The following is a 27509-nucleotide window of genomic DNA, read 5'->3' as shown; positions in this document are numbered from 1 at the left end:
CTCCTTGTCACGTACAACCGGGGAATCCTAAATGATCGAAGTGTGCCAGCTGTTGACGGGATGATAAGCCATATTCCACACTGGATAGTAGCTAATTTAAATTGGATGTGAAATTTATTCGCAGCAATACTTGAGGGATCAAGATACTAGCGGTCTGTGGGATGCTTACACACTTACCCACAGAATACCAAATAAGTAAAATAATTATATATATTATTCACGTGTCACCGTCCAAACAAAAATTATAAAATATTCATATATATATATATTTATCCAAAAGACTCCAATAACCATCATAAAATACTACCTGAATTAATTACTTTCTCGGTTAATATATATATGACGTCCTTTGCAAGCGTATTATGCAATGGTAAGGCACTGTAAGTGACACAAACTATTAAATTACTTGCATGCACGATTAATATTAAATAGAAAATACCATGCCTGTTAAGAGTATTTTGTATGTGAAGTGTACATATTACTATTAAATAAGGAGACGAATTAAAATAAGCCTTTGTCTTGTTTTTGAATCCTTACCTTTTGACAGTGTGTGTATACAATATCTATCTTATTTGAATAAAATATTGTTTAAATCAAAATATATATACATGTTGTTGTTCTTAGTGTTTAACGTCCGCTTCCACCGAAGCTGATATCGCAGACAAGTCTTCTTTTTTTTATTATTATCTTAGCGCACGCGCAGGGGTCTTTCCTGTGGGAGGAAACCTAAGTACCCGGAGTAAACCCACGAGGTTGAGAAGGCGCCCCTATCTCCAAGCCACATATAACAGGAAAAAGTAGATATAGCAGTTTGATATCGACTTTGAGACTTCGACACTTTTGATTTTTAAGTTGCATCTTATAAATCGGTCAATTTCGAATCGACACAATTAGCACTTATTAATTTGCAGGACCTAATTAGAGCCGTCCCAATTAATTAAAAATACGTGTTAATTATTTTTGTTTGCTAATTAACACTCGTTGATAGAAAAGACCATTCAATTAAAGACGCTAAAAACGACTCACCACAAACAATTTTTTAAAGAAAATTAAAATAAAATATCTACCATATTAAAATATAGTCATACACACTTCAAATAAATGGAAGCCATCAAAATCCAAAAACAATAGGTCGCCAATTCCCGCGCTTTCCCCCCCCCCCCCCCGTAAGGCAAAGTTTAATGTTCTGAGAGATAATACCCGATTTTATACATGTAATCAGATTAAAATTTGTCGTTATAATATTGTTTAAAAGTTGTATAAAAATTAACTTTAGTGAAGTTTAGGAAAAAACAGATGATAATTTTATGGTTTTTTTATGTTGTTCACAAGCTGTAGCCGCTGTAGGCCTACATTATTTTTAGCGCTCGTTAGTTGTTTCTTTCAAGTACCCTTTTAACACATTTTCCTGTTGACTGGGTAGATAAATTTAAAGTTATTCTGAAAAACTGGAGAACGTAAGCTACAGATTAGACAAACGTAATCCAGCGTCTGATAGTCTTGTCTTCACAGTTTTCAAACGATAAATATCATCCAGACGCTACAATTATCCACACTCAAGATTGAATTTGAAAAAAAAGTAATTTCAAACCATTGTGTTGTTTTCGTCGTCGAGGACAATGCATTAACTATGTGGCGTTTAGAAGGATTAGGTTTTACAAATACACTGTAAGCAGGTTGCACGCGACTGATAGCTTATACACCATCAGACTGCCATTCGAGGCGTTGATTAGTAGCGTCTGTCTGTCTGGCGCCTGTACAACTCTGTCCGCCTGTCTGACTCTTTGCCACCATTCTGTATAATTCTGCGTCTGGTTGGCTTTGCAGACAGTGTTGATGACGACTGAGGGACGCCGCGTGCATTCTATATCGTCTGCCATCTCTTCGATTTTCGAGTCGTGGTTTTATTCGATAAAAGAAATGTGTGTTTTCTTCGGTGGCTTGACGCATGGCTCGTAAATCGGGGCCAACCAGACAGACAGCGCTGTATTACTTGTAATTTCCATGTTTGTGACTGAATGTCTAGGAACTGCTATACATCAAATCCGTTGAAAGACATAAATATAATTCCAAGAAACAAGTGTGATCAAAAAAGGACGTCACGTTGAACGAAGGACATCGTAGAGTTACCTGGTCGTTCTAATGCACGTGAGGAACTGATGATGTAATTGGTGAAGCCACTTGTTGTTTGTATACAGGAGGTCACGCGGTATTTCCGAGGTCATTTTGACCCAGTCATAAGTACGTAAGTATAACATAATACACATACTTTTCTGTTCGCTGCAACCGCACTGATGTAGTTAAAATGGCTTATATTATATATCACGTTTTATTTGACAAGTGGGTCTCTTGTTTCGTTCCTGTGTCGATTTACAATTTATTGTAGGAACTCATAACAAATTTATTCAACGATTTATTTAAAATTTAACCTAACAGTAAATTTACCGCTATTGTTAATTACGTGATGAGACACAAGGAAGAAAAGGATGAAAACGAATGCATTGTTGTAATACTAAAACAATATTTCTCACAATGTATCCGCTAAAAAACTCCGGGATAAAATCGTTGTGTCGTCTGCACGCGTTTTACTGATAAGAAAAAAAAATGTGTGCGTTTTCTGTTTTCGATCGATAAAACATAGGCTATAGACCCCAACTAAATGCGGCTGTGATAAACAAATGCATATATACGTGTATAGATGCGTTACTAAACTTAATGTTTTGTGTAAAATACGTCACTGTCTGAGAGGGAATAAAGCTGGATGCCTTTGAGTAGATTTAATTTATCTTTTTACCCAGATTAGCAACACTGAGACCTAGTCCGCTAGTGTTAGTGAAATAGATTATTCCTAAGATTAAGATGAAAGAGTTTTGATCATTTTTTCTACATTTTTCTTGAATTAATTTCATTACGGCGATCACATCTCAGGAAGGTCGAAAACACGACAAATAAATGTGCATTATAATAGCGGGGAAACAACTAGAAAATTCGTCTGCTGGAAAACGTCAACCGCCTGGATAATGAAGTGTAATGTCCAACACGTGGAAATCTTATTTATCCAGACGTTAAATATGATTATTGTACTAATGCCGTTATGAAGCTGTCGCTGTCAACACTGTTTAGCTATATCACACAGCAATAATACATCGCGTGAGATATGTACATGTGATATATGGCGAATATACATTTTCAGTAATGTGTATTCGCCATTGTTGGATAGACAATAATTCACAGTCTGTGCGGTTTATGCGAGGGTATAAGATCCCGTTCTTAATTGATTTGCCATAAAATACATATATTTTATACTTATTGCCCGACCACTTAGATTTAATGAGGGGTTATTCCATGTAATGTTTTTTTATTGTCACGAGATTTTCCAAGTTATAAGATAAAAGACAACTCATCGCAACCTTTTTAAAAAATTGTACTCATCCTAAATATTTGTAATCCTACTGAATCCAAGCCAGACGATTATATGCTGCTGATATTTTGATTGTGTTTACTGAATTAAATTTTTAAAGAATCAATTTGTGTACATGGATCAATCTGTGGAAAATTTGATAATTTTTTAAAATGGAAATTGATTAAAAATTGTGAAAAGCCATAAGTATAAATAGAGAGAGAGAGAGAAATGGGTTTAATGTCCACTCGACCAAACCAAGTCATTTCGAGACAAACATATATATGGTTCAATTTTATTTCATTAATTCACTTGTGGTAGGGGTCTTTAGCAGTGGGAGGAAACATGAGGACCCCGTGAAAACCCATGAGGTTGGACAGGCAACCCTACTCCTTGTCACATACAAATGGGGAATCGAAACCACTCCACTTGACTCAATGACAGACCTTATGATTCAACGCAAATGCATTATCCATTCGCCCCCCCCCCCCATAAGTATAAGTAGATCAACGCACATAGTCACTGACCCATCTAGTTTGTCTGATCTCAACTAAATATTTCCTCAGTTGTGTTGTAAATACAGTCATATAATATTAAATTATATTTTTATAATCTTTTTTAAATTGGTGAGACACACAGATGACCATTTTGCACCTACCATAATCTTAACAAGTCATTAATAGAGTTGTATTGTTTGCACTAAATTATCTGTCTACAAATTCTTATCAAATTGACAATTTGACACATAACCAGGACAGGACCAATTTATCAACATATCAAAATACCTGTGTGGTATTATGATGTCAGTGTTATCATAATCAAACCAATATCAACATATCAAAATATCTATGTGGTATTATGATATCAGTGTTATCATGATCAAACACTAATAATCATTTTAACCTCTATATTTTAGTGTCAATATATTTTTCATGATTCGGGCTGTGGCATAAGGAGCAGAAGGGCATTGGTGGTTGATATCCTAGGGTGCAGTCCAAAAGAGACACAAAATTTGACTTTCCCTTTGAGTGCAAAAAAACCCTTGGTAATCCACTGGATTTGAGAGGAAATTAACTTTTTGCATAGTCATTAATGCCCCCTCCTACCCCATTACAAAAAATAAAGATATTTTTTACTAAAAACAAGGATATTTTTAACTAAAAACAAAGATATTTTAAACTAAAAACAAAGATATTTTTTAAAACTAAAAACAAAGATATAAAACAAAGATATTTGTTTAAAACTAAAAACAAAGATAGTTTTACTAAAAACAAAGATAGTTTTACTAAAACAAAGATAGTTTTACTAAAAACAAAGATTTTTTATTTTTTGTTTACTAAAACAAAGATAATTTTTTTATTTATTAAAAACAAAGATATTTTTTGTTTACTAAAATCAAAGATATTTTTTTATACTAAAATCAAAGATATTTTTTATACTGAAAACAAAGATATTTTGTAACTAAAAACAAAGGTATTTTGTTACTAAAAACAAAGATATTTTGTTACAAAAAACAAAGATATTTTGTTACGAAAAACAAAAACAAAGATATATTGTTATGAAAAACAAAGATATTTTGTTACGAAAAACAAAGATATTTTGTTACCAAAAACAAAGATAGTGTATTCATAGTTTTTCCAACTGTGTTAATCAAGTTTATTTCTATTTTATCTTAACAGGAAATTAAAAACACTAACAGAATTTCTATAAAGATGGACACACCAAAATCTGCGACAAGTTCACCATCAAAGGACAGAACAGACAATGAATTGGATGAAACAAAGACATCAGCATCATCGAACCAATCAAAATTGTTGACACAGAATGATCCACATTTACAACCATCACATACAATAACCTCTGACCCTGTGCTAACTAGTTATAATTTATTCAAATCTAAACAATTCTCCCAACCAACTAGTGACTCGGATGACGAATCTTTGGACGGAACACCCAAATATGGACAAAAAAGAAGCGACACTCTTCCGAATAGTTATTTTAGTTGTCTGCCAATTTTAGGATGGGAGAACACGGATTTATATTTAGATTCTTACTCAAGTGACGAAGATAGTAAAGCCAAGCTTAAAATATTTGGAAAAGGGAAAAGTCTGTTGAAGAAAAACGTGTCAAAATCAAGTAAGAAAACAACCAGTGACAATAAACTCAAAGACAGTATTTTATCGAGTTTTGCAGAAACCTGCTACAAGTGCAAACTATGTAAGATATCACCATGTTATATGGCTAGCGTAGAAAGCTTCATTTTCCACATGAAAAACCAACATTCGGACATTTATAAGGAGATGCTTTTAAAATCAACGGTTGCCAATGGCAACTGTAGTCAAGTAAATGATGTCATACGATATGAGGGGTCATCATCTGATGAAGGTATGTGTAATTATGCTGGCCGAATAACAAGTGAACATTTGTTAAAATATAGTAAGCTGTGGCAAAATTCTCCCAAATCATCGGCGACTGATCCTAAACCAACGGAAGATAGCAAACCAAAAAATACAAACATAGAGCAGATACAAAAGGTCACGGACCAATTCTTGAAATCAGCTGCAACCGTGAGTCTACCAAACTGTCAACCAAAGATCCAAAACGGCGTAGTATCAGGAATTCCACCAAAGCTCCAAAATGGTACCCAATCTCCGATTTCAGTGCCAGCGGCTCCTAGCAAAATCATACCAGCAACGAATCACACACCAAAGAATGATAAATCAGGATGGAAAGGCGATCTTCCACCCAGTTTTACCCCAGAGTTCGGCAGATATACCAAACTCGTTCGTGAGGGTGGAAATATCGTGTACTTCTGTCAAGTTTGTAATTGGAAGTGCCAAGTCAAGGCAGCATTTACAGTTCACTGCAATGGTCAACAGCATCATAATAAAGTTCGTTTAGCTGACCAGAACAATGTGGAGAAATGTAAACAAAAAACAGAGCCAAATAACGTAGAGGCAGCCATTCGCAAAGCCATCGATTACAGTAACAATCTGAACAATAACAAACAGGCTAACAACAGCAACAATAACAACAACAACAACACTGTCAAATTACCTATCATCAATGTGCCAAAAGTTCCAAACTTCAATAAAACATTCGCTCATATTCAAGATCCAACGAAACTCTTTGCAAACAAAGATTCCCACGAGAAACCACTGGAACTGGAAAAGTCTGAAACGAGAAACAAACGAAAACGACCATTTCCTGTACGTAAGTCGTCGCCAAACGGAGATGATTGGGCTGATTCTGAATCAGATGATGAAACAGAGCTCAAGAAAACCAGGCGCGAGGAAACATTTACTAACTATAATAATGCCGAAGAAATCAGCAAAACCAAATCCCAGATGCTCGGAAGTTGTCCGTCAATGGTTCCAATGGATGACTATTTCTCCAGATATTCAGCTCAGAATTATCGCCATGTACCTGATCTTGTAGGCTTTGAAAACAAGGGAGAGAAGTCAAATGAAGAAGTGGAGAAAGAAATGTCTTTAAGTCTTCCATTATTCCCAACTGGATACACTGGTCTACTTCCTGAATCTAGGGATGATAACTCTGATATCCAGTACCGTTGTACCTTTTGTAATGTCTTCTGTACCGGTTTGTCCGATTACAAGGATCATTTTAAAATGGAGCACGACATTGAATCGCCTGATCTCACAATGGCTGACGGAAAGGGCGGACAAAACAACGAATGGTGGAAGATGATGAAAATAAAAGAAACGTTATCAGGTACAAGATATCATTAATTACATGTACATAGCTCTCACATTACATGGGTAATGATTAATGGTGGGTAATATGTAATAATGGGTAACGGGTAATGTTTAATGGTTGGTAATATGTAATAATGGGTAATGATTAATGATTAATGGTGGGTAATATGTAATAATGGGTAATCATTCCAAGTCGCTGCATCTACTATTAAGTGGAACAAACTACCATTAGACCTTCACAGAAGTCCCACACTTAATAAATTCAAATCTCACTTGAAAACTTATCTGTTTAAATTATATTATTAGAAACTTGTGTATTATGCGCCATGAGCACGTTTTGTGGATATAGCGGTTTATAAATGGACATTATTATTATTATTATTATTATTATTACACGTTTTTAAGTACATATTTTGATCATGTAATGGACAATTTCAAAAGTATTGAGTAATGGAAATATAATTGATTACATTCCCCACAAATAAGTCATAGTCAATTACATTTTTATTACTTTTTAATTACATTTTATTGCAAATATCAATATTTCTAGCTTTGACAGGCCTCAAATTTTAGTATTAGTATTAAAGACATAAAATATGTATGACATACAATATGTCTCTCACATAATGAAAAGATTTTGGGGTTAATGCATGATCATGTATGTATTTCCCAATCTGATTAAAATACAGATCTATATTTTGTTTTGTTTTTTTATACTTTCGATGGCCTACACTACATCTGACTGGTTGTAGTGGAAGGTCACGTCAGGTCATACGAGCGGCTTTTGACCTTATAATGTCAAACATTTGATTAACCAATCAGCATTGATGGGTTATACACAGTTCGTGCATCTCATGCCAAAAACTCGTCGTAACCGACCGTTCATTGGCTAATCCCTCACATCATCCAGAACGCGAGTTATATAACAACTCTTCCAGATCCTAGTGTAGTAAAGACAAGTAATACGAAATTTTGAAATATAAAAAATCGAAATAAAATCTTGTGTTTTAATCAGATGTATGTATTACCATATTTATAGAAGACCAACTGGTACATACTGGATGTCAGGGACCGTAAAATATAAAATTTTCGTAAAATTTTGTCATTTCGCATAAAATTATCTTAAAATAGAAAAATATAAAAAATTTAAAATTTCACCATTTCTTATAAAATGAGATGAAATTTTTTTCAAAATATAACATTAACCATAAATCGCAACTCTCGCTATTTCTATACTAATAAATCTGGTTTTGAATAAGAAAATCATCCAGGCATTTTATGACCCCCAGCTTGCTGTTCTCTTTCATTTTCTATTTGACAATGTTCAGTTAATGTTATGATGGTATATGTATATGAAATGAAATTAAATGAAATTTGGGTTTAACATCCTACTATTCTGCTCCGACTGGGCTATTCAAGACGCCTGACGGGCACACGCCATAATAGTGTACTATGTGGGAAATTTTGCCCTGACAGTGGTGCTAATGCCTTCTCTTATATTCAATTCCATCTGCCAAGAGATATTTCACGTGCATGCCAATGTGTACACGGGACCTTGGTTTTTTGTACCATCCGAATGACTAGTTAGCTGTGCTTGTCAGGCCCTGCATCCTTCACCACTGACAAGAGGAAACCACGCTAGAAAACCCTGACGGACTTTTACGGCTAATACCGGGAGTGAACCCGTGACCTCCAGACTAGCGAGCCAGCATGGGTATATGAACATAGAAGAAAATGACTACGATCATTAATACCACCAGTGCTACTGGTGGTACGTTCTTATCCACATAACACTTTCTGAACACTAACGCATAGACCTGAGTTAAGTTATTTAAAAAAAAAAGTCATAATATTTGATAATGATAAAAGCAAAACTCCATGAAATGTGATAAAAACAGGATAAAAATATCATAAAATATGATAAAAACATCATAAAGATCATAAAATTCCACAAGAGACTTTAATAAAAAAAATATGTGTACGGTCACTGGTACTGGTAGTACAAATTCACATGGTTAACAAATAAGGCAAACCGAATTAAAATTTAGTCCTTCAGGGGATCAGGATCAATAAATATCCACTTTGGAATGATGTATTGTGAAAAAACTTTAAAATTTGTAACTAAAAGCTTTTGAGATAAACAACCAAATACTTTTTGTTCATAGGAAGTAAAATTTCCTGAAAGATATATTTTCAGACCTATTTTATCTTTTTTCTGTCTTCTCTCTTAAAGGGGGGAGATGCTGGTCGAATGGTTAGCATGTGCACGCTGTATCATAAGGCCTGTCATTGAGTCAACTGGCATTGTTTTGAATCCCTGGTTGTACGTGACAAGGAGTAGGGTTGCCTGTCCAACCTCATGGTTTTTCTCCGGGTCCTCCGGTTTCCTCCCACTGCTAAAGACCCCTACGTGCAAGCGACTTATTGAAATAAAATTAAACCATATGTTAGTCCCGAAATGACCAAGTTTGTGTCGAGTGGACGTTAAACCCCATTTCTCTCTCTCTCTCTCTCTCTCTCTCTCTCTTAAATTTACCTGATATAAGGTCATTGTATAAGAAGAAATAGTGAGGAAAATATGAGTTGAAACTAATTTAAACATTACTATTTTTCAGATTTGTTGATCAACAGCCCAAAAGGAAATGTTTCTCGAGATCTGTTATTACATAAAGTTAGCTTAACGTTGAATATGCCGGAAGTCATCAGATGGGGGCCATCTTGTAATAAGGCAGTCAGGGAGGAATTTCCACATTCTATGGCACAGAGAAAAGGCAAATTCAAGAAATATCCTTTTATATCAACAGTTAATCATAATTTTTAACTGTCAATTAATTTCTTTATCATACAGTCAACAATATATTTTGGAATTTTGCATATTATTCACCATATTTTGATTTCCAATTGCGCATATTCCTTGTCGGACGTTTGGATAATCGTGTAGGACACGTTTGGAATATACAAGCAAAATAGCATCCCTGGTACATGTAGGTTATACATTTTGACCAAGAATTAATTTTACACCATTTAATTGTTTTAAATACAGTGCACTCTGTCACATCTGACGTCTGATCACTTGGGCACTCTGTTACATCTGACACCATTTTCATGTCCCGATTTATTTCCTTATTACTTCAGCCAAAAAATCTCTGAGTAATTCGACCTTTGTACATTCCGGATTACGACATTATTGTATAATTTGGAGAAAAATGTCAAGAATTTCAACTTAAAGCATCAGATATACAATTAAATTGGGATTTTCTCTGTGACGATATAAATCAATTCACAAATTGACAAAATGACAGGTAATAGACACAGGACAGGAATGGGTAACAATTAGCCTCTTCGTTTTAACCACATCTATTTTTATGACTCCTTGACTGTTTATCACAACCTATTTTTTTGGAGTAACTCTAGTTGATCAGATACAAGAACAAGAAGAACTCAGTGATAGTGACATGAATTATCAACCATTAAGAGACATGTCACATGATCTAGAGCGTATTTTAGAACACCTCCCTGGTACGTAGATCTCAGTTTTCTTTTAAAATTGTTATACATGACCTGATAGCAGGGCTGGGATTAACCATAAAGCAAAATAAGCACATGCTTAGGGCATCATGGGAAGAGGGGGGGCAGCACAAAATGTCTGCTTTCTTTTATGCAAAATTTAAAATATTGGAGGATGGACGAATAGTTTGAATGAAGAATTCACCGTTGGTTTATTCTGAACAGATCAGACCTCAAAAACATGATTTTATTGGGTTTTCAGCACTGATGAAATGGACAGGAAACTATGTATCAGGAATATCACGAGATGATGTATTGGAACTTCTAGCTCAGAGAATAGAAGAAAGGGAGGTAACTCACTGGGGTGTTCAGTGTAACCGAGCTGTTCGTATGCTCTTTCCTGATGTTCAGATGAAGAGAAAAGGAAAATACAAAACATATCCTTTGCATTAAATCAAAAATTAAATAAGAAATATTAATTTAGTTATACATAATATAAAACTACATATGAGGTCAACCCACAAATAAACCGAGCCCATATAAGAGGGTATGGTGGTACCCTGCCGGGTTAAGATTAACCCATCTAAGTCTAAAATTGGGGTATAGAGAATTTGTTAAAATGCTGCTATGAGGGGCTACTGCTCCTGAGATTTCCTCATGTCGCCGAAGATATGGTGGTACCTCGCTGGGTTAAGATCTCCGCCACTATGCCTAACATTAGTGTATAGAAAATTGGTTAAAATGCTGCTATATGAGGCTACTGTTCCTAAGATTTCCTCATATTGTCGAGTATATCATGGTACCTCACTGGGTTACGATTAACCAATCTATGCCTAACATTAGTGTATAGAGAATTGGTTAAAATGCTGGGATGAGGGGCTACTGCTCCTTAGATTTCCTCATATCACCTAGTATTTGGTTCTTAAATATATCACATCTAATGACAGATGTTTTGGGTGTGGTCGTCCAGTCTAAAGTGTAGTTTAATATTATATAAGGATGAATTGACATGTTTACATATTAAAATAAAAAACACGAACTTACAAGAAAAGTAAATATTTTTAATTATGAACCTTAATTCGTTGTACTACTGTCTTTTATGGTGTGGATTTTATAAATAAACAAGATGCACAGGTTAGTTCTTATTAGACTATTTATATACTCATGACATTGTCTAACATGACATTACTAAAAATATTCTTTAAATCTCTTCCTTATTAGAAAATACTCATTATCAGAGAGAGAGAGAAATGGGGTTTAACGTCCACTCGACACAAACTAGGTCATTTCGGGAATAACATATGGTTTAATTTTATTTCAATAATTCGCTTGCGCATAGGGGTCTTTAGCAGTGGGAGGAAAAAGCACATCAGGCACTCAAGCCATTTACTAGATGAATATCTAAAAGCAGAGTTATATATAGTCTCCCAATAGGTGGAATGTTTTGGATAATGTGAGGGATTAGCCAATGAAACGATCTGTTATGGCGAGTTCTTGGCGTGCGATGCATGGAACTGTGGGTAAACCACTAGAAACGTTACCGCTGGTTCATTAATCAATGTCTGACGTCATAGGGTCAAAAGCCACTTGTATGACCCCTGACACGACCATCCACTACAACCGGTTAGATTTTCATGTAATGTAGGCCATCGAAAGCATGAAAAAATGAAACGAAATATAGATCTGTATTTTAATCAGATTGGAAATATATCTTTAAAATGTAATTCTTTCAATATTTTTAACATCAACTAAATGGCACCGAGAACAGCTTTTGGCCTGGATTTTACCTTCCACATTCCACACATCCCAGTTATTTATAAAAAAAACAACATTTCTTTTGTAGAAACTGACTAAAGTTGAAGATAAAGAAGAGAGTCTACCTATTCACTTCCGTGATGAGGATATGAACCCTAACTCCCCCTATCCTAGTATTAATAATAATCCTATGTTAAGTTATAATCCAATGGCTTTACAGGTAGGTGGACTGTAATTACAACACTGGCAAAGGACAATGTATAGCTGTTCGGAGGGGATAAAAAACATGTCATGTGTACATGTTGGCATGCACGTAGAGGATCCCTTTGCAAGGGGAATTTGATATAAGAGTAGACTGTAGTGCCGCTGTCTGGGCAAAATTCCCTCATACTACACTGTATGACGTATGTCTTGATTAGCATAGTAAGAGCAGAACAGTAGGACGTTAAACCCCATTTCATTTCATTTTAATTACAATACTAGCTTTACTCACAGTTCACAGGGGGTTGGGTGGCCAAATGGTTGAAGGCATGTACTTTAGATTATAAGGTCTGTCTGTCATTGAGTCAAGCTGCTTTCAACCCCCCACTTATACGGGACAAAAAGGCAGGGTTGTCTGCCCATACCTGTAGGTCTTCTTCAGTTCCTCCACCTTTCCTTCTATGGGTATTCTGACTTTATGGGAGCTATGGGTAAACCTAACAGAAGGGTGTCAATGGGTAAACCTATGAGATCAGATGTACATGTAAGAATTACTGCCAGATCAGATGGGCAACCCATTTTGCAGAGGTGGGAACAATTCGTGGGACTCAAGTTTGAGTCAATTCCAAAGTTGCAGGACCTTGAGTCCGAGTCTAGACCCAAGTAGCCAACTTTAGTACTGTGTCAAGTATTTGCAAAGCCTGAGTCCCATTCAAGCTGCCAGTTTATCATGTGAGTCATCAATTCATGGTGAATAAGGTATGTTAAAGTTGCCCCTTCGCCGAGACTCGAGTCGTAAGCCCATTTAAATCAGGTCTCGAGTCGAGTCACAAGTCAGGTCATTGATGCGACTTAAACCGGATTAAAGTTCTCACCTCTGCCATTTTGTAGTCCATGGTTTTCTCGTAAGTTTTTATGAGCATAAATCACAGCTAGATTAAATTGAATATTAATCTTTTATAAATATTTTTCAGCATAATGAACTTGCCATGCAGTACCAATCACAACTGTTTAATATGTGGAGATTTATGTCACCATTCCATCATTTCTCCATGCATCCTAATATGGATATGATGGGCATGGGAGGAAACTCATTAACAAAGGGAGATAACTCCATCAGCACGACCAGCTCACCTAATCATCAAGGTACAGAATCACCAGTATTAAGTGTTGGCAGTAAAAGTGATCTGGATCAATTCATGGGCAGTAACTCTAGATCTCCTCTGGTTGTCGAGGACGCCAATCAGTCATTAAATAACTGTAGCGCTGAAGAGAGAAAAGATCGTGAAACAAATGGAATAGTTTCTGCTAGCCCCGTACCGGTTGTGTCATCGTAAGAAATGTTAAAAAGAGATGACATCGCGATGGAAATATTGTGAAGAAACTAAAACAATATCGAACTATGATGATATTTTGTTGAAAATGTATTGGTTGTGTTTATCATTTTTTCGTATTCACTCACTGAAAAACTTTTATGGTGAAATCAAATAATTTTCACATTTCATTTAGTATCAAAGTTTGCAGTGGGAGTGTCAATCATATCAAGGCCTGGAAATAACGGTTTTAGATGTACCAGACAAAATGTCAGGCACTAATGAAATAGTACCTGACATTTACAACTTAGTGTCAGACATGTATTAATAATATCAATAAAAAAGACTAATCAGTGCCGGACAAAATGACAGGCACCAGAGGTTTAGTGCCTGACAGAGCCTGAATCTGTGCCTGACATTGTCTGTGACAGGTGCCTTTTTTCCAGGCTTGCTTATAATCATATCTTATGTTGTTAAGAGGTTCATGTATAAGTGTGTGTATTTGAGTTATTTGTGCCATATTCCTAATTAATGTGTCAAATTTTATTTTGAATATTCTTGAACCGAAACTTAAAATATTTTGTGATTCTCTTAACCCTTTAGCACTTGGTATATGTAAAATATTGACTACCTGGGTTCCATGAAAAAAGACTTCATGATTGAAAGAACTAGTGTAGTTGACATCCTTGGTATCGGCAGTGGTCTTATTCCGTTTTACTCCACTATACTCTAGAGTCATCTATGGGGTATTCACATATCAAAATTATCTGCTCTTGATTGAAGCTTGATTCTACGAACCAATCAAAAAAACAGTTTATAAACCATTCTTAGCCACATTGTTTACATTCACATCGGCAGCTTGTTCGCTCGAATATGAGAAATTTAATATAGAGAAGTGACATGCACACAAAAAGATGTCCTAAAACATCTTTACGATGGGAAAGATGTTTTTATGTCAGTCAAAACAGGCAGTGGAAAGTTGTTATGCTATCAAGCGTATCGGTCAATTATCACATCCATCAAGGGCAGATAATTTGAATACATGTCCCCCCCCCCCATGGATGAATTCAGGGGTTAGTGGAGTGAAATGGAATCAATCTGGTTAAAACACAGATCCTATTTCGTTTCGTTTTTATAGTTCAAAATTTCGTTTTACTCTTTACTACACTTGGATCTGGAAGAGTTGTTATTTAACTCGTGTTCTGAATGCTGTCAGGGATAAGCCAATGAAACGGTCTGTTACGGCGAGCTTTAGGCGTGTTTTTCACGGACCTGTGGGTAATCCACTAGTATTATCAATGCTGATTGGTTAATCAAATGTCTGACGTCATAGGTCATAAGTCGGTCGTTTGACCCCTGACGTGACCTATCGCTATAACTTGTCAGATCTTCATGTAGTGTAGGCCATCGAAAGTATAAAAAAACAAAACGAAATATAGATCTGTATTTTAATCAGATTGAAATGGAATGAGACCACTTGGGATATAGAGGATATATAGTTGTCAGCTGTTCATGGGACCCCATGAGGGAGCAGTAATTTGGGGCAGTTCAGTTCTAAAGGGTTAAACAGATTTTGTTTAATTTATGACTTTTAAATTGATTATTTAAATCGATTATTTAATTTAAACTGTTAATTTTCTGTTACAAACTTTTTTTTATCTTCTTCACTTTGCTTGTTATATTTGCACAGAATTTAACCTAAATAATTATTTATTTATTTGCCAAAGCTAGATAGATTAATCCTTTTACATAAATATTAAGTACAGGAAAGCAAGAAATTAATGCATCATGAAATTAGGTTAAAATATGACTGTTTTTTTCAAGCAATATTTAATTTTCCACGGTTTAATCCATGTACTCAAATTGATTATTTTTTATTTAGGAGGGGTTGGATGGGCGAATGGTTAGCGCATGCGCATTGTATCATAAGGTCTGTCATTGAGTCATCTGGTGTGCTTTCGATTTTATTTCAATGATTTGCTTGAACGTAGGGGTTTTTAGCAGTGGAAGGAAACCGAAGGACCCAGAGAAAATCCACAAGGTTTGACAAGCGACCCTACGTACAACCGGTGAATCGAAACCACGCCAGTTGACTCAATAACAGACCTTATGATACATCGCTCATGTGCTAACCATTTGGTCATCCAACCCCACTCTATTGCTTTGAGGTGGAGTGTATGTTTGACAGTACATAAAGATACATTATGTAAGATTTAGATAAAGAGCTAACCATTCTTGCTATAATAGTTCGAAAGTAGATGATGTAAAATGAATAATTTGAAAATTTCATTCAAATTACTCTATTGCAACCGAAGATATTAGCCTTTGAAGGCTTGACAGACGTGTGTAATAATTTTAACCACCGTACTGGTTGATCAAAGCTAAGTCTCGGTCCCCCATATTTGATTAAATCAAAGTATCGCTGAACCATTCTAATCTATTTAATATCGGAGAAATTTGATGCCATCGAGAGTTGATTAAGGCCTGGATCAGTTAATTAATGTCTAATTAATACTTTAAAAAACATTTCAGGCCTAAAGAAAGACCTGCAATAGGCAGATTTAGCTCTTGCATAATGCATGTTTAATATTGATAACATTTTAGAAACAAATGCATTTTAAACTTTAATTTCTTGCTGTCAATAATTTCTTGCTGTCAATAATTTCTTGTGTTATACTGGTAATACTAGGTTTTCACTATCACGATTTGTGCTACGATTGAAATCGTGGTTTTGATCGTGGAGTAATCATGGTGATCCTATCAAGTCTTATATATTGTGGTCAGTCGTAGCAATCGGGTATCGAAACGTATAATAATAATAATAAATACTTTATTTCAAAAGGGTTGAAAATTAGGCCAATGACGTATCTGAACGTGAGAGAGAGAAATGGGGTTTAAAGTCCACTCGACACAAACCAGGTCATTTCGGGACTAACACATGGTTCAATTTTATTTCAATAATTCGCTTGCGTGTAGGTGGTCGTTAGCAGTGGGAGGAATCCGGAGGAGCCGGAGAATACCCACGAGGTGTATCTGAACGTATATGCACGTACCAGATCATGGACTCAATTACAGGGTTCCCGCGGCTTTGTCAAACATTTTTTCAAGGATATTCAAGGATAAATATACGTCAAATTCAAGGATTTTCAAGGACATTTTTTAGCCTAAAGTTACAATTTTTCATCTTAAAAATAACCAAAACATTACCAACTATCGGTATAATCTCATATTTAAAAGGAATTGAAGACATTTAAAACAAAATTAAGGATCTCAACTGAAATTCAAGGATATTTTCCTATTTCCGCGAAATTCAAGGATATTCAAGGACCGCGGGAACCCTGAATAAGGACAATCCTATCGTATTGTAACGCACCACGCGACAGTGAGAAACTAGCATGTTTCTGCTTGTGCTACACATGCGTATCATCTAGAGAATGTTTTAATATTTATAGTGATGTACAGAAAATTTGTTTGTTATAATTGTCGTTGAAACATTGTTTTGTGACAGTCTCTCCAAATTTCTTAATACTACTACATTAAGTTTCACATTTTGAGAAATTAACCATTTAGATAAAGAGCTGGCCGTGTTTGCTATAATAGTTAAATAATAGATAATGTAAAATGAATATATTGAAAATTACTTTATTCTGGGCGACGTTATTGCTCTTTGAAGTTTTAACTTACATTGTTTATTATCGCAGCAACATACCTGTTGATCAAGACTCAGCCTTGCCTCTTCATGTTTAAATTAAATCATTAAATGGCAATCATATTTTAATCTGTTTACATCTGTGCAATCCGATGGTCTAGAGAGTTGATTATAGACTTGTCATGTGAATAAATGTCTAAATAATTTATGTATCATTTGAAGCCAAAATAAAACCCTGTATTTGGCAGAGTTGGTGCTTACATAATACATCTTCAATGTGAATAATTACTAAAAAAGTAAATGTTATTCTGGCCTTATTAAAGATACATTAGTTAAGAGTTTAATAAAGAGTTGGTCATTCTTGCTATAATAATTCAAAAATTGATGATAAAAAAAGAAAATATTGAAAATTTCATTCAAATTACTTCATTCTCAGCCAAGTAATCATTGTTTGTAGTTTTGACAAGATGTGTGCACAGTGGTAACTAGGGCACTGGTATAATCGTGACTTGACCTCGCTTTCCCATTTTTAAATTAAATTTTTAAATGGTGAACCGTTTTAATCTAGTTAAAATCTTGAGTATCCGATGCCATCGAAAGTCGATTATGGTCTTGTTTTGTTAATAAATGTCTAATTAGTAGTTTAAATAAAATTTCAGTCCTAAAGAAAGACCTGCAATAGACAGATTTAGCTCTTGCATACTGTATGTTTAAGTGAATTATTAATCGGCCATTTTGTTTTATTATAATTTTTGGTGAGACTGTCTCATACAAAAGTGACTTGTTTATATGTATAAATTTATATCTGTTTATGAGTATAAATATATTATGTGAATTTACTCCTATCGAAGCAGTCAAGAAATATTTAAGTCTGTGAAGGTTGACTTAGATAAGTGCCATAATGACAGTATGTCTATGTAGATATAGTTGTATGTCTGGGAAGCAGTTTGTTTTTCTTCCTAGATTGTATATATATATTAAATTATTTATCTATTATATAATACTCATCTTTTATTTTATCTTTATTATATTTACAGTGAAATCAAAGTTTAAAGGAGAAATCCCCTCTATTTCACTTTTTGGGGATCAAGTTTAAAGGAGAAATCCCTCTTTTTCATTTTTTGGGGATCACGTTTAAAGGAAACTTCAAGTAGAAGATTCTTCTCTATAATTTGGGGGTGGGGTCAGAAAACATAAATAAGATGGTAGGCTACCTCTATTTCATTGTTTTGTGACGGTGGGAGGGAAAGGTGAAGTTGAAAGGAACCTTAAATGTAAACGGGTAGTTCCCTTTATTTTATTTTTTTGGAATGCATTTGAAAAGAAACTTAAATTAGAAATTTGGCCTCTTTCTTTATTGGGGAATGAGGTTGAAAGGAGACTTGAAGGAGAAGTCCACTCTCTTTTACTTTTTGGTTAGTTTAAAGGTACTTAAAGGAGAACATTCATCTATTTCAGATAATTTTATGAAATTATGAAACTCAATAAACTATATTATGTACATGTAATCTTCTACCTCCCAGGAAATTTAAAGTCTCCCTTAATCAATATCCAAAGCACTCAAAAAATAAATTATAAAAATATCACTGTTCTGATATTATTTCAATCTGATTAAAATACAGATCTATATTTCGTTTCGTTTTTATACGCCCATATTGAAATGTGGTCGTATATTGTTTTATACTTTCGATGGCCTACACTACATGAAGATCTGACCGATTGAAGTGGAAGGTCATGTCAGAGGTCATACAAGCGGCTTTTGACCCTATGACGTCAGACATTGATTAATCAATCAGCGTTGACGTTTCTAGTGGTTTACGCACAGTTCCATGCAGAGCACGCCAAGAAGTCGCTGCAACAGATGGTTTCATTGGCTAATCCCTCATGCTATCCAGAACGCAGGTTATATAACAACTCTTCCAGATCCTAATGTAGTAAAGGCAAGTAAAATGAAATTTTGAACGAAATAGGATCTGTGTTTTAACAAGATTGATATTATTTAAATTGAACATTATATCTATATAGTATATATTAGATATCTGTAAACACTCAAATCGATAAAAACGTTACTAAATAGGGGTAAAAAATGGTGAGAAGATGAACGTTTGTTTTTAAATTAGAAATGTTATTTTTGATTAGTTGTTCTTTATGTCTGTGATATCTTGTGTTTTATAGAACTCTAACCTTATTGTACTCTTTGTGGCCATACACAAAAATTATCCTGGTTCTCTGGCAATCCATACAAAAAATCTGATGCGGGAGGGAGATTTTTATTATTGTGTTTTTATTTTGTTTGGTCATCTAGTATCATTTATGATTTTCACTAACATTTATCAGGGTTGTGTACTTGATAATTGAGTCACATTTCTGAATTCATTGAGTTATTATAGAGTTATTTCCTGTAACCAGGGGTAAAACATCTATGTATCGTAATTAAAGAGGTTTTTATTTTTTATGTGAGAGCCAGAATATTTTTTTTATATGACCGTAGTAATTTTTTTGTAGTTATCTCCCCGTTTCTACTCTCAATACACAGTTTACAAACATATGCCAAGGGCTTCTACTTTAACCATATTACGAACAGGACTTTTTGTACCAGGAACTTTGCGCCAAGAACATTTTATCTTCTTGTTCTAGTTGTTGTTGAGCTTCGTCTGGAGGGCAATGTTCTTCGGGAAAAACCCCCCAAAGACTCAGCCAATTCGAGTATGATCAACATAAAACTTGGAATATTTATTCCTTGGACAATTGTGCATCGATTGACGGATTTCGATATTAGGATTTTTTTTTCTAAATTATATTTTTACTGAAACTGGATTGGAGAACAGGCAGAAGCCCATAGACCCCCTCTCCATATTAGGATATGACATCACAATTCCAAGATGGCTGTGATGACATCAAGCTTGGTTCCTGATACATAGTACGCTCATACATGTTTTATTAAATTTGTTAAAATATTTTTTCTTCTTCATGCAGTGTAAAACAATTTTCCTTGAATGTTTTAAGCATAATTCCAGTACTGTTGTGCTCTTTAAAGTGTAATTTGAAAATATCACCTTTATGGAGTGAAGTTGACATATTTGAAATTAGATTCACAAGTAATCCATTTAAAGACAATATTTCTACATTAACCAAAGGCGTGAAATATTGAATGATAGAATTGTAGAACAAGGAATGGAAGACAATTACATGATTTCCACTCATATGAATTGCCATATTCCTGAGGTTTCATTCAATGGTACATCACTCTATCAACATATATTTTGCTTAATGAAGGAGAACTGTTTTTTAATCACATTTTAGTTGAGTTTAATGATACTCTATGGTTTAGCCTAATTCACTCAATCCAGTGAATATTAGTGGCAATCAGCCTTAAAGATTTAATTAAATCACATTTGTGTATAACAAAAAAACATTAATCAGTTTTTTGAACATTTTGCGAATTTAGAGGCGCCATAAACATAATACTGCCACTATTGATCAAGCTTGTATTTTTCTTAACCAATTTTTTTTTCATTTTGGAGATTATGAATTATAATTTAATAAATATCAGAGAAGAAATATATGATACGTCATAATGGCGGACGTGATTAATCATGCAATATTTTTAGATTTTTACTTAAAAAAATTATATATGAAAAGTTCATCATCTTTAAGATACATATTATACTTATTACAATAATTATTGTTTGTTTGTTGATTTGGTTATTATTTGTCATATCATAATATGAGTACATAAAATGTACACAGAATATAACATATTAAAATATGGAATATCAAATGGAATTTGTTGATTTTTATGAGAGAGAGAGAGAGAGAGAGAGAGAGTATAGAATATCAAATGGCATTTGTTGGTTTTTATGTGAGAGATAGAGACAGAGAAAGAGAGAGAGAGAGAGAATATGGAATATCAAGAGAGAGAGAGAGAGAGAGAGATAGATTGCCCACTGGACACAAACTAGGTCATCTTGGGACTAACACATGGTTCAATATTATTTCAATATATCGCTTGCGCGTAGGGGTCTTTAGCAGTGGGAGGAAACCGGAGATCATGGAGAAAACCATGCGACCCTAATCCTTGTCACGTTCAACCGGTAAATCGAAACCACGCCAGTTGACTCAATGACAGAGCTTATGGTAGAGCACGCACATGCTAACCATTCGGCCATCCACCCTTCCCTGTTTATTTTTATATATCTACATATACCCCTGTCCATTGAGCACAGTTGCTAGTGGATGCTGTAGAGGTTGACGTTATCACCAGATTGATAATGTTTAAGTTCACGAGATGAAGAATCCTATTGATTTTCAATGATTACTGATAATTAATGCCAGAGTTACGGTCCTTGATTGATTTGAGAAATTGTTTGCACACTCTAGAGCCTAAAGTTTATCATTCCAATTATACACAGACAGTTTTGTTCACGTAATGAAAAAGCCCAGCATTGATTTCAGAGTTATTGCCCTTGCTCAATTTTTAAAATCTTATGGACCCTTTTGTGGTTAACGCTATTTTTGATTGATTTGGAATAAATACATTGAATATATCTTCATGAGACGAACAATCCAATTGATTGATACATAGGGTTTCATCTTCATAAGACGAACAAGGCATCAGTCAATTGATTACAGGTACATGTTTTGTAAACGTGGAACTACAGTGAAAATAGCCTGGACACGAGATTCAAAGCGATTTCCCAATTCTTGCACTAGCCAATTGTATTTATATCTGATTCTCGTGTAATAGGTTTCATGTCCACTTTCACCAGGGTGTGAACGGTCTCCTTATGAACTCAGAAGCCAAAATATCAATTTTTGTCTTGGGGATATGCCCTCACTCGTAAATTCATTTTTCCGAAGAGTCATTATCGCCATTGTACCGATTCATCCAATATAAGTAGGCCTAGATTAATACATTTTCCGTAGCCAATATTTTGGAGAAAAAAAATTATTGATAGTGATTTAGAATAATCTTTTTTTTTTCATTGTATTTTAAGGGACTATAATTATTCATCTTCTTAATATAAATGGTTTTATAAATCGTTTCAACTAGATAGACATTTTCTTTTTTGTCATTTGTACCTTAAAATTAATCCCATTTATAAACTGCCTGTCTTTTATAAATCGTTTCAACTAGATAGACATTTTCTTTTTTGTCATTTGTACCTTAAAATTAATCCCATTTATAAACTGCCTGGTGTTTTAACTTAATCCCATATTTTGAATTGTCTATGTCTCTTAAAATCAATAAATCCCGTAGTTTTGAAAAGATAAAAAAAAATAAGGTTTTTAATCTCAATAAATTTCATAGCTAAAAACATTAGCCTATGGTTTTGTTGAAATCTTTAGATAAAAGATTTAAAGCAATGCATTGTATATCTTAGAAACGCATACTGTTGTACTGAGGAATAAAGTATTAAAAGTCTCGAACGTATTAAATAAATAATCAGAACGATGGTCTACTGACATTCCTATCTCATTAAAACACAGATCATATTGCGTTTCGTTTTTTTTTATAGTTCAAAATTTCGTTTTACTTTTTTTTTACTACACTAGGATCTGGAAGAGTTGTATAAAACACGTTCTGGTTTATGTGATGGATTAGCCAATGAAACGGTCTACTGCAGCGAGTTGTTGACGTGCGATGCAGTTAACTGTGGGTATCCTACTGGGTATCCAAACCCTGATTGGGTAATCAAAATGTCTGTCGTAATAGGGTCAAAACGCCACTCATATAACCCCTGATGCGACATCCCACTAAAACTGGTCAGATCTTCGGAGAACGGTAGATCGGAGACGGTCCTGCACATTTTCGCAGATATGACGTCATATGTGGATTGTTGGTTAGGGTAAGGGCAAACCTCAGCAGATTCCAGTACCCTACAGTACCCTAGCTAGATGTAGAGTAACGGAATCTGCCGAGGTTTGTCGAGTGGGGTAAGGGTTAGGACCTGTAAATTTCGGTGAAGTCTCAAGATGTAAACAGGGCTAGGGCTGGACCTTACCCAACCCTATCACATAATCCACATATGACGTCATATGTGGAGGACCGTCTCCAATTTAACGTTCTGCCAGATCTTCATGCAGTAGAGGCCATCGAACGAATAAAAAAAAAACCTATATTTTAATCTTTATTTTAATCCGATTACTGACATTCAGTATTTACTTTTATGTTTACACATAATGTTTAGCTTTCATTTCTAGGATAAGAGAGAGAGAAATGGGGTTTAACGTCCACTCGACACAAACTAGGTCATTTCGGGACTAACATATGGTTTATTTATTTCAATAATTCGCTTGCGCGTAGGGGTCTTTAGCAGTGGGAGGAAACCGGAGGACCCGGAGAGAATCCACGAGGTTGGACAGGCGACCCTACTCCTTGTCACGTACAACCGGGGAATCGAAACCCCGCCAGTTGACTCAATGACAGACCGTATAATACAGCGCGCGAGTGCTAACCATTCGGCCACCCAATCCCCCTTCTAGGATAAGAAAGCGCATTTCTCGACTCTGCCTGTCCCGAAATCTCTACGTTTTTACGTAGCCAATATATGCTATGTAGTGTAGTCCCGAAATGAACTAGTTTGTGTCGAATGGACGTTACCTCCCCCCCCCCCCCCAACCACCCCTCTCTCTATCTCTCTATCTTTCTCTCTGTGGACCAAAATAGATATGTTTATGGAATCAATAGATAACTGCCCTGGAGAAATCCGCTCACCACTGGTGCAGGACGGAGGGTCTGCAAGGGAAAAACGCCCAGTCTAGTGTATACCACTGGTATAACTTTAAACATCATCTAACAGTGGGGAATCAGAATAAGAGAAGACCACATATCCACTGCCCCAGCAACATGTCCATATACATTTATGTATATATAGAAATAATAGATCGTGCTAAATTTGATTACACGCAATTAAAAGTCGTTTTCATCTAATGCCTAATATCGAGTATTGGGAACGGGAAACAAGACGATTATAATTTATGTATATATAGGAATAATAGATCATGTTAAATTTTATTACATGCAATTAAAAATCATTTTCATCTAATTCCTAATATCGAGAATGGGTCTTGAACATTCGATTATAATTCATGTTTTTCTTTAAGTGGCATTTAGTAATTAAACAGTAACACACTAACACTATTTATGGAATAACAATCACTGGTTTATTAACATGTAAGTTTCGACGATCATTTGTTTGATAAAGACGATAGTATCATCGTCGAAACACTGCATGTTAATAAACCAGTAATTGATATTCCGTAAATAGTGTTATTGTGTAAAATTTATGTTATATTGGAATAACAGATCGTATTAAATTTGATTAAATTTAATTCAGAATTGTTTTTATTTAATGCCTAATATCGAGCGAGTATGGGAAGCTAGTGTTATATTATTATTGATGTTACATAGAAATAATAAATCGTGTTAAATTTTATTAAATGCAATTAAAAGTCGTTTTCATCTAATAATTCCTAATATCGAGTAGGGGAATCGAGTGTTGGATTATAATTTATGTTATATAGGAATAATAGATAGTCTTAAATTTTATTACATGACTAATATCGAATAGGGGAATCGAACTTTCGATTATAATATATGTATATATAGGAATAATACATCGTGTTAAATTTCATTAAATGCAATTAAAAATCATTTTTATTTAATTCCTAATATCGAGTATTGTCTTATAATTTATGTTATATAGGAATAATAGATTATATCTGATCATAATATGTATCATGTAACCCATGAAATATACAATGTTTACTATATTTACTGGGGTTAATTGGTTAACTACAGTCGGGCTAATCTTTTAATCCTTCAATAATACAGGTATAATGAGCTAATCGTCACCCCAGAAATCTACCTATCCTTTTACTTTTTTATCAGATTACGAAAAATGTGTTAAAAAATTAATTTAGTACGTTATTCAATACTGTATGCCCTAAGATAAAAATTTATATATGTATTTAAACATGTATTTAAATTATTCATACCTTTTTTTTTAAAATCACTGACAAATCTAAAATACGCTCCTCTAATCAGATAGGAGTAGGGTCGCCTGTCCAACCTCGTGGGTTTTCTCCGGGTCCTCCGGTTTCCTCCTACCGCTAAAGACCCCTACGCGCAAGCGAATTATTGAAATAAAAAAAATTAAACCATGTGTTAGTCCCGAAATAACCTAGTTTGTGTCGAGTGGACGTTAAACCCCATCTCTCTCTCTCTCTCTCTCTCTCTCTCTCTCTCATCAGATAGTATGAAACAATCTTTACAACTTCGTAACGGCACATGATCCCTTTTCCTTTAATTTTTCTTTTTTTAAATTTTCATATCAAAATTCATTTACTTTAGGGTCTTCTTTTAGAAAAGAAAATTAATGAAAAGGGGGTCTAATGTTTTTCATTTCTGCACCAACCGGGATAATGAAGATGGACATATGTCATGCAGTGTGCTTTTTGGGGATATTCTGCCTCAAACAGGGCTAGTCGCGTAACGAACTGCCAAGGGGTCATTAAGGTACTGTCAAAGGTATACACCAGAACTCGTTTTTCGTACTATTCTAACAATTATAATATTTGCCAGACTTTCCGTCAAACACCACTGAAAAAGTCTGGAAAGCAGGCTCTAAAAACACGAGGAACGTTAAAGACCCACATTCACCGAGCCACCTTCTAAAAAGAAGAAAAATGAAATAAATGTTTATTAACCGTTTAATGAATACAGTCAATACAGGCGTTGATTTTAGCCGGCCATTTGACTTAACGGTTTATCGCTTCAGAATTATCGGTAATTCGATAATCCTCTTAATCCCCGCTCTCTTTTTAATCCTCACGTGACCAGCAACGCTCCCATGGTTACCAAGATCGGATAGAATTCCCTTGGTTTTCAACAAAAGCCCACACTGTCCGTCTTCGTAGCAAGGTGTGAGCTTCAACCAGTTCTCTGCTTTTGGAGATCTTTTCATTGGAGGTAAATGCTTATTTTATATGACAAGATTTTCACATTCATATCGCTCTAATTGGATTTACTAGCTGACTTATTAGCGCCCTAAGCATAAAAAATTTAGGGGGGTTTGAAGTTTTAGAGGCAAATGAGACCATGCTTTATCGTGTTTTTAACGAGTGGCTCGCACGTTGACGACATCATTTATATTACCCGGTCTATGTAATAATTACTATTATTCAATACAAAGTAGTATTGAATGATCGAGTCGGAGTAACTTTTGTTAAAAGTATCTTGTAAGACTGAAGGTGAACGGCGTGACTTGTTACCTACCATTTGTACTCTTTGACGGTAATGTTCATCTATTCAGAGGGTTACGGTGGCTAAGTGGGTAAGACGCTGGTTCGCTAGCCTGGAGGTCGAGTGTTCGATCCCTGCATTGGCCTAGAAAGTTCATGCAGGACGGAGGACCTGACAAGGACAGCTGTCTAGTCATTCGGATGAGACGAAAAGCCGAGGTCCCGTGTACACATTGGCGTGTAGGTAAAAGATCCCTTGACAGTTGGAATTCGATATAAGAGTAGGCCGTAGTGCCGCTACCCGGAAAAAATTTCCCTCATTGCACACTGTATGGCATACCTGTCTTCATTAGCCCAGTTTGGAGCAAAACAGTAGGACGTTAAACCACATTTCATTTCATCTATTCCGGCCACTGTGCTTTTTTTAATCGAAAAATGGTATATTTTATAGACCTCCCAGAAGTTATGGATTAGAAAATTATTTATTCTATGACTATAATTTATTGAAGACTTGTAAACATACGTGTTAACGATTCTATTATAATTTCCCTTTAAAATAAAAAATTAATATTTCTTTCTAAATATTCCCTTTATTGGTGAGCAAGTACTTGTAAGAAATTTTTTTCGATCTACCTCGTACAGGTTAATAATTTATTAGTACCAATGTTTTTTTTATCTACAAATTCCAGAAGTCATCGTTGTTGACCACTCTCTCTTTTGTC

The 27509-nt window shown here is 34.9% G+C and overlaps 1 protein-coding gene and 1 long non-coding RNA gene across 2 annotated transcripts; both read left to right on the top strand.

Moving 5' to 3' along the window:
- The first annotated feature begins 1688 nt into the window (after positions 1-1688).
- On the top strand, positions 1689-7383 carry LOC130010509 (uncharacterized). Its single transcript, XM_056100539.1, has 2 exons — positions 1689-2245; positions 5080-7383. Exon 2 carries the CDS (start codon positions 5113-5115, stop codon positions 7147-7149), a length of 2037 nt encoding a protein of 678 aa, XP_055956514.1. The 5' UTR covers positions 1689-2245; positions 5080-5112; the 3' UTR covers positions 7150-7383.
- A 4326-nt stretch (positions 7384-11709) lies between these two features.
- Positions 11710-17277, top strand: LOC126812235 (uncharacterized). Its single transcript, XR_008787918.1, has 3 exons — positions 11710-11757; positions 12467-12598; positions 13554-17277. It is a non-coding gene; the product is annotated as an uncharacterized LOC126812235 (long non-coding RNA).
- The last annotated feature ends 10232 nt before the right edge of the window (positions 17278-27509 follow it).

The sequence above is a fragment of the Patella vulgata genome, chromosome 1, assembly GCF_932274485.2.
Source record: "Patella vulgata chromosome 1, xgPatVulg1.2, whole genome shotgun sequence".
Taxonomy (NCBI): domain Eukaryota; kingdom Metazoa; phylum Mollusca; class Gastropoda; family Patellidae; genus Patella; species Patella vulgata.
The sequence above is the reverse complement of the archived record's forward strand: the minus strand, read 5'-3'. Positions and strand labels throughout refer to the sequence as shown.

What these genes read in the sequence shown, in the direction of transcription:
- LOC130010509 (XM_056100539.1), top strand. Translation starts at nt 5,113, where the DNA reads ATGGACACACCAAAATCTGCGACAAGTTCACCATCAAAGGACAGAACA.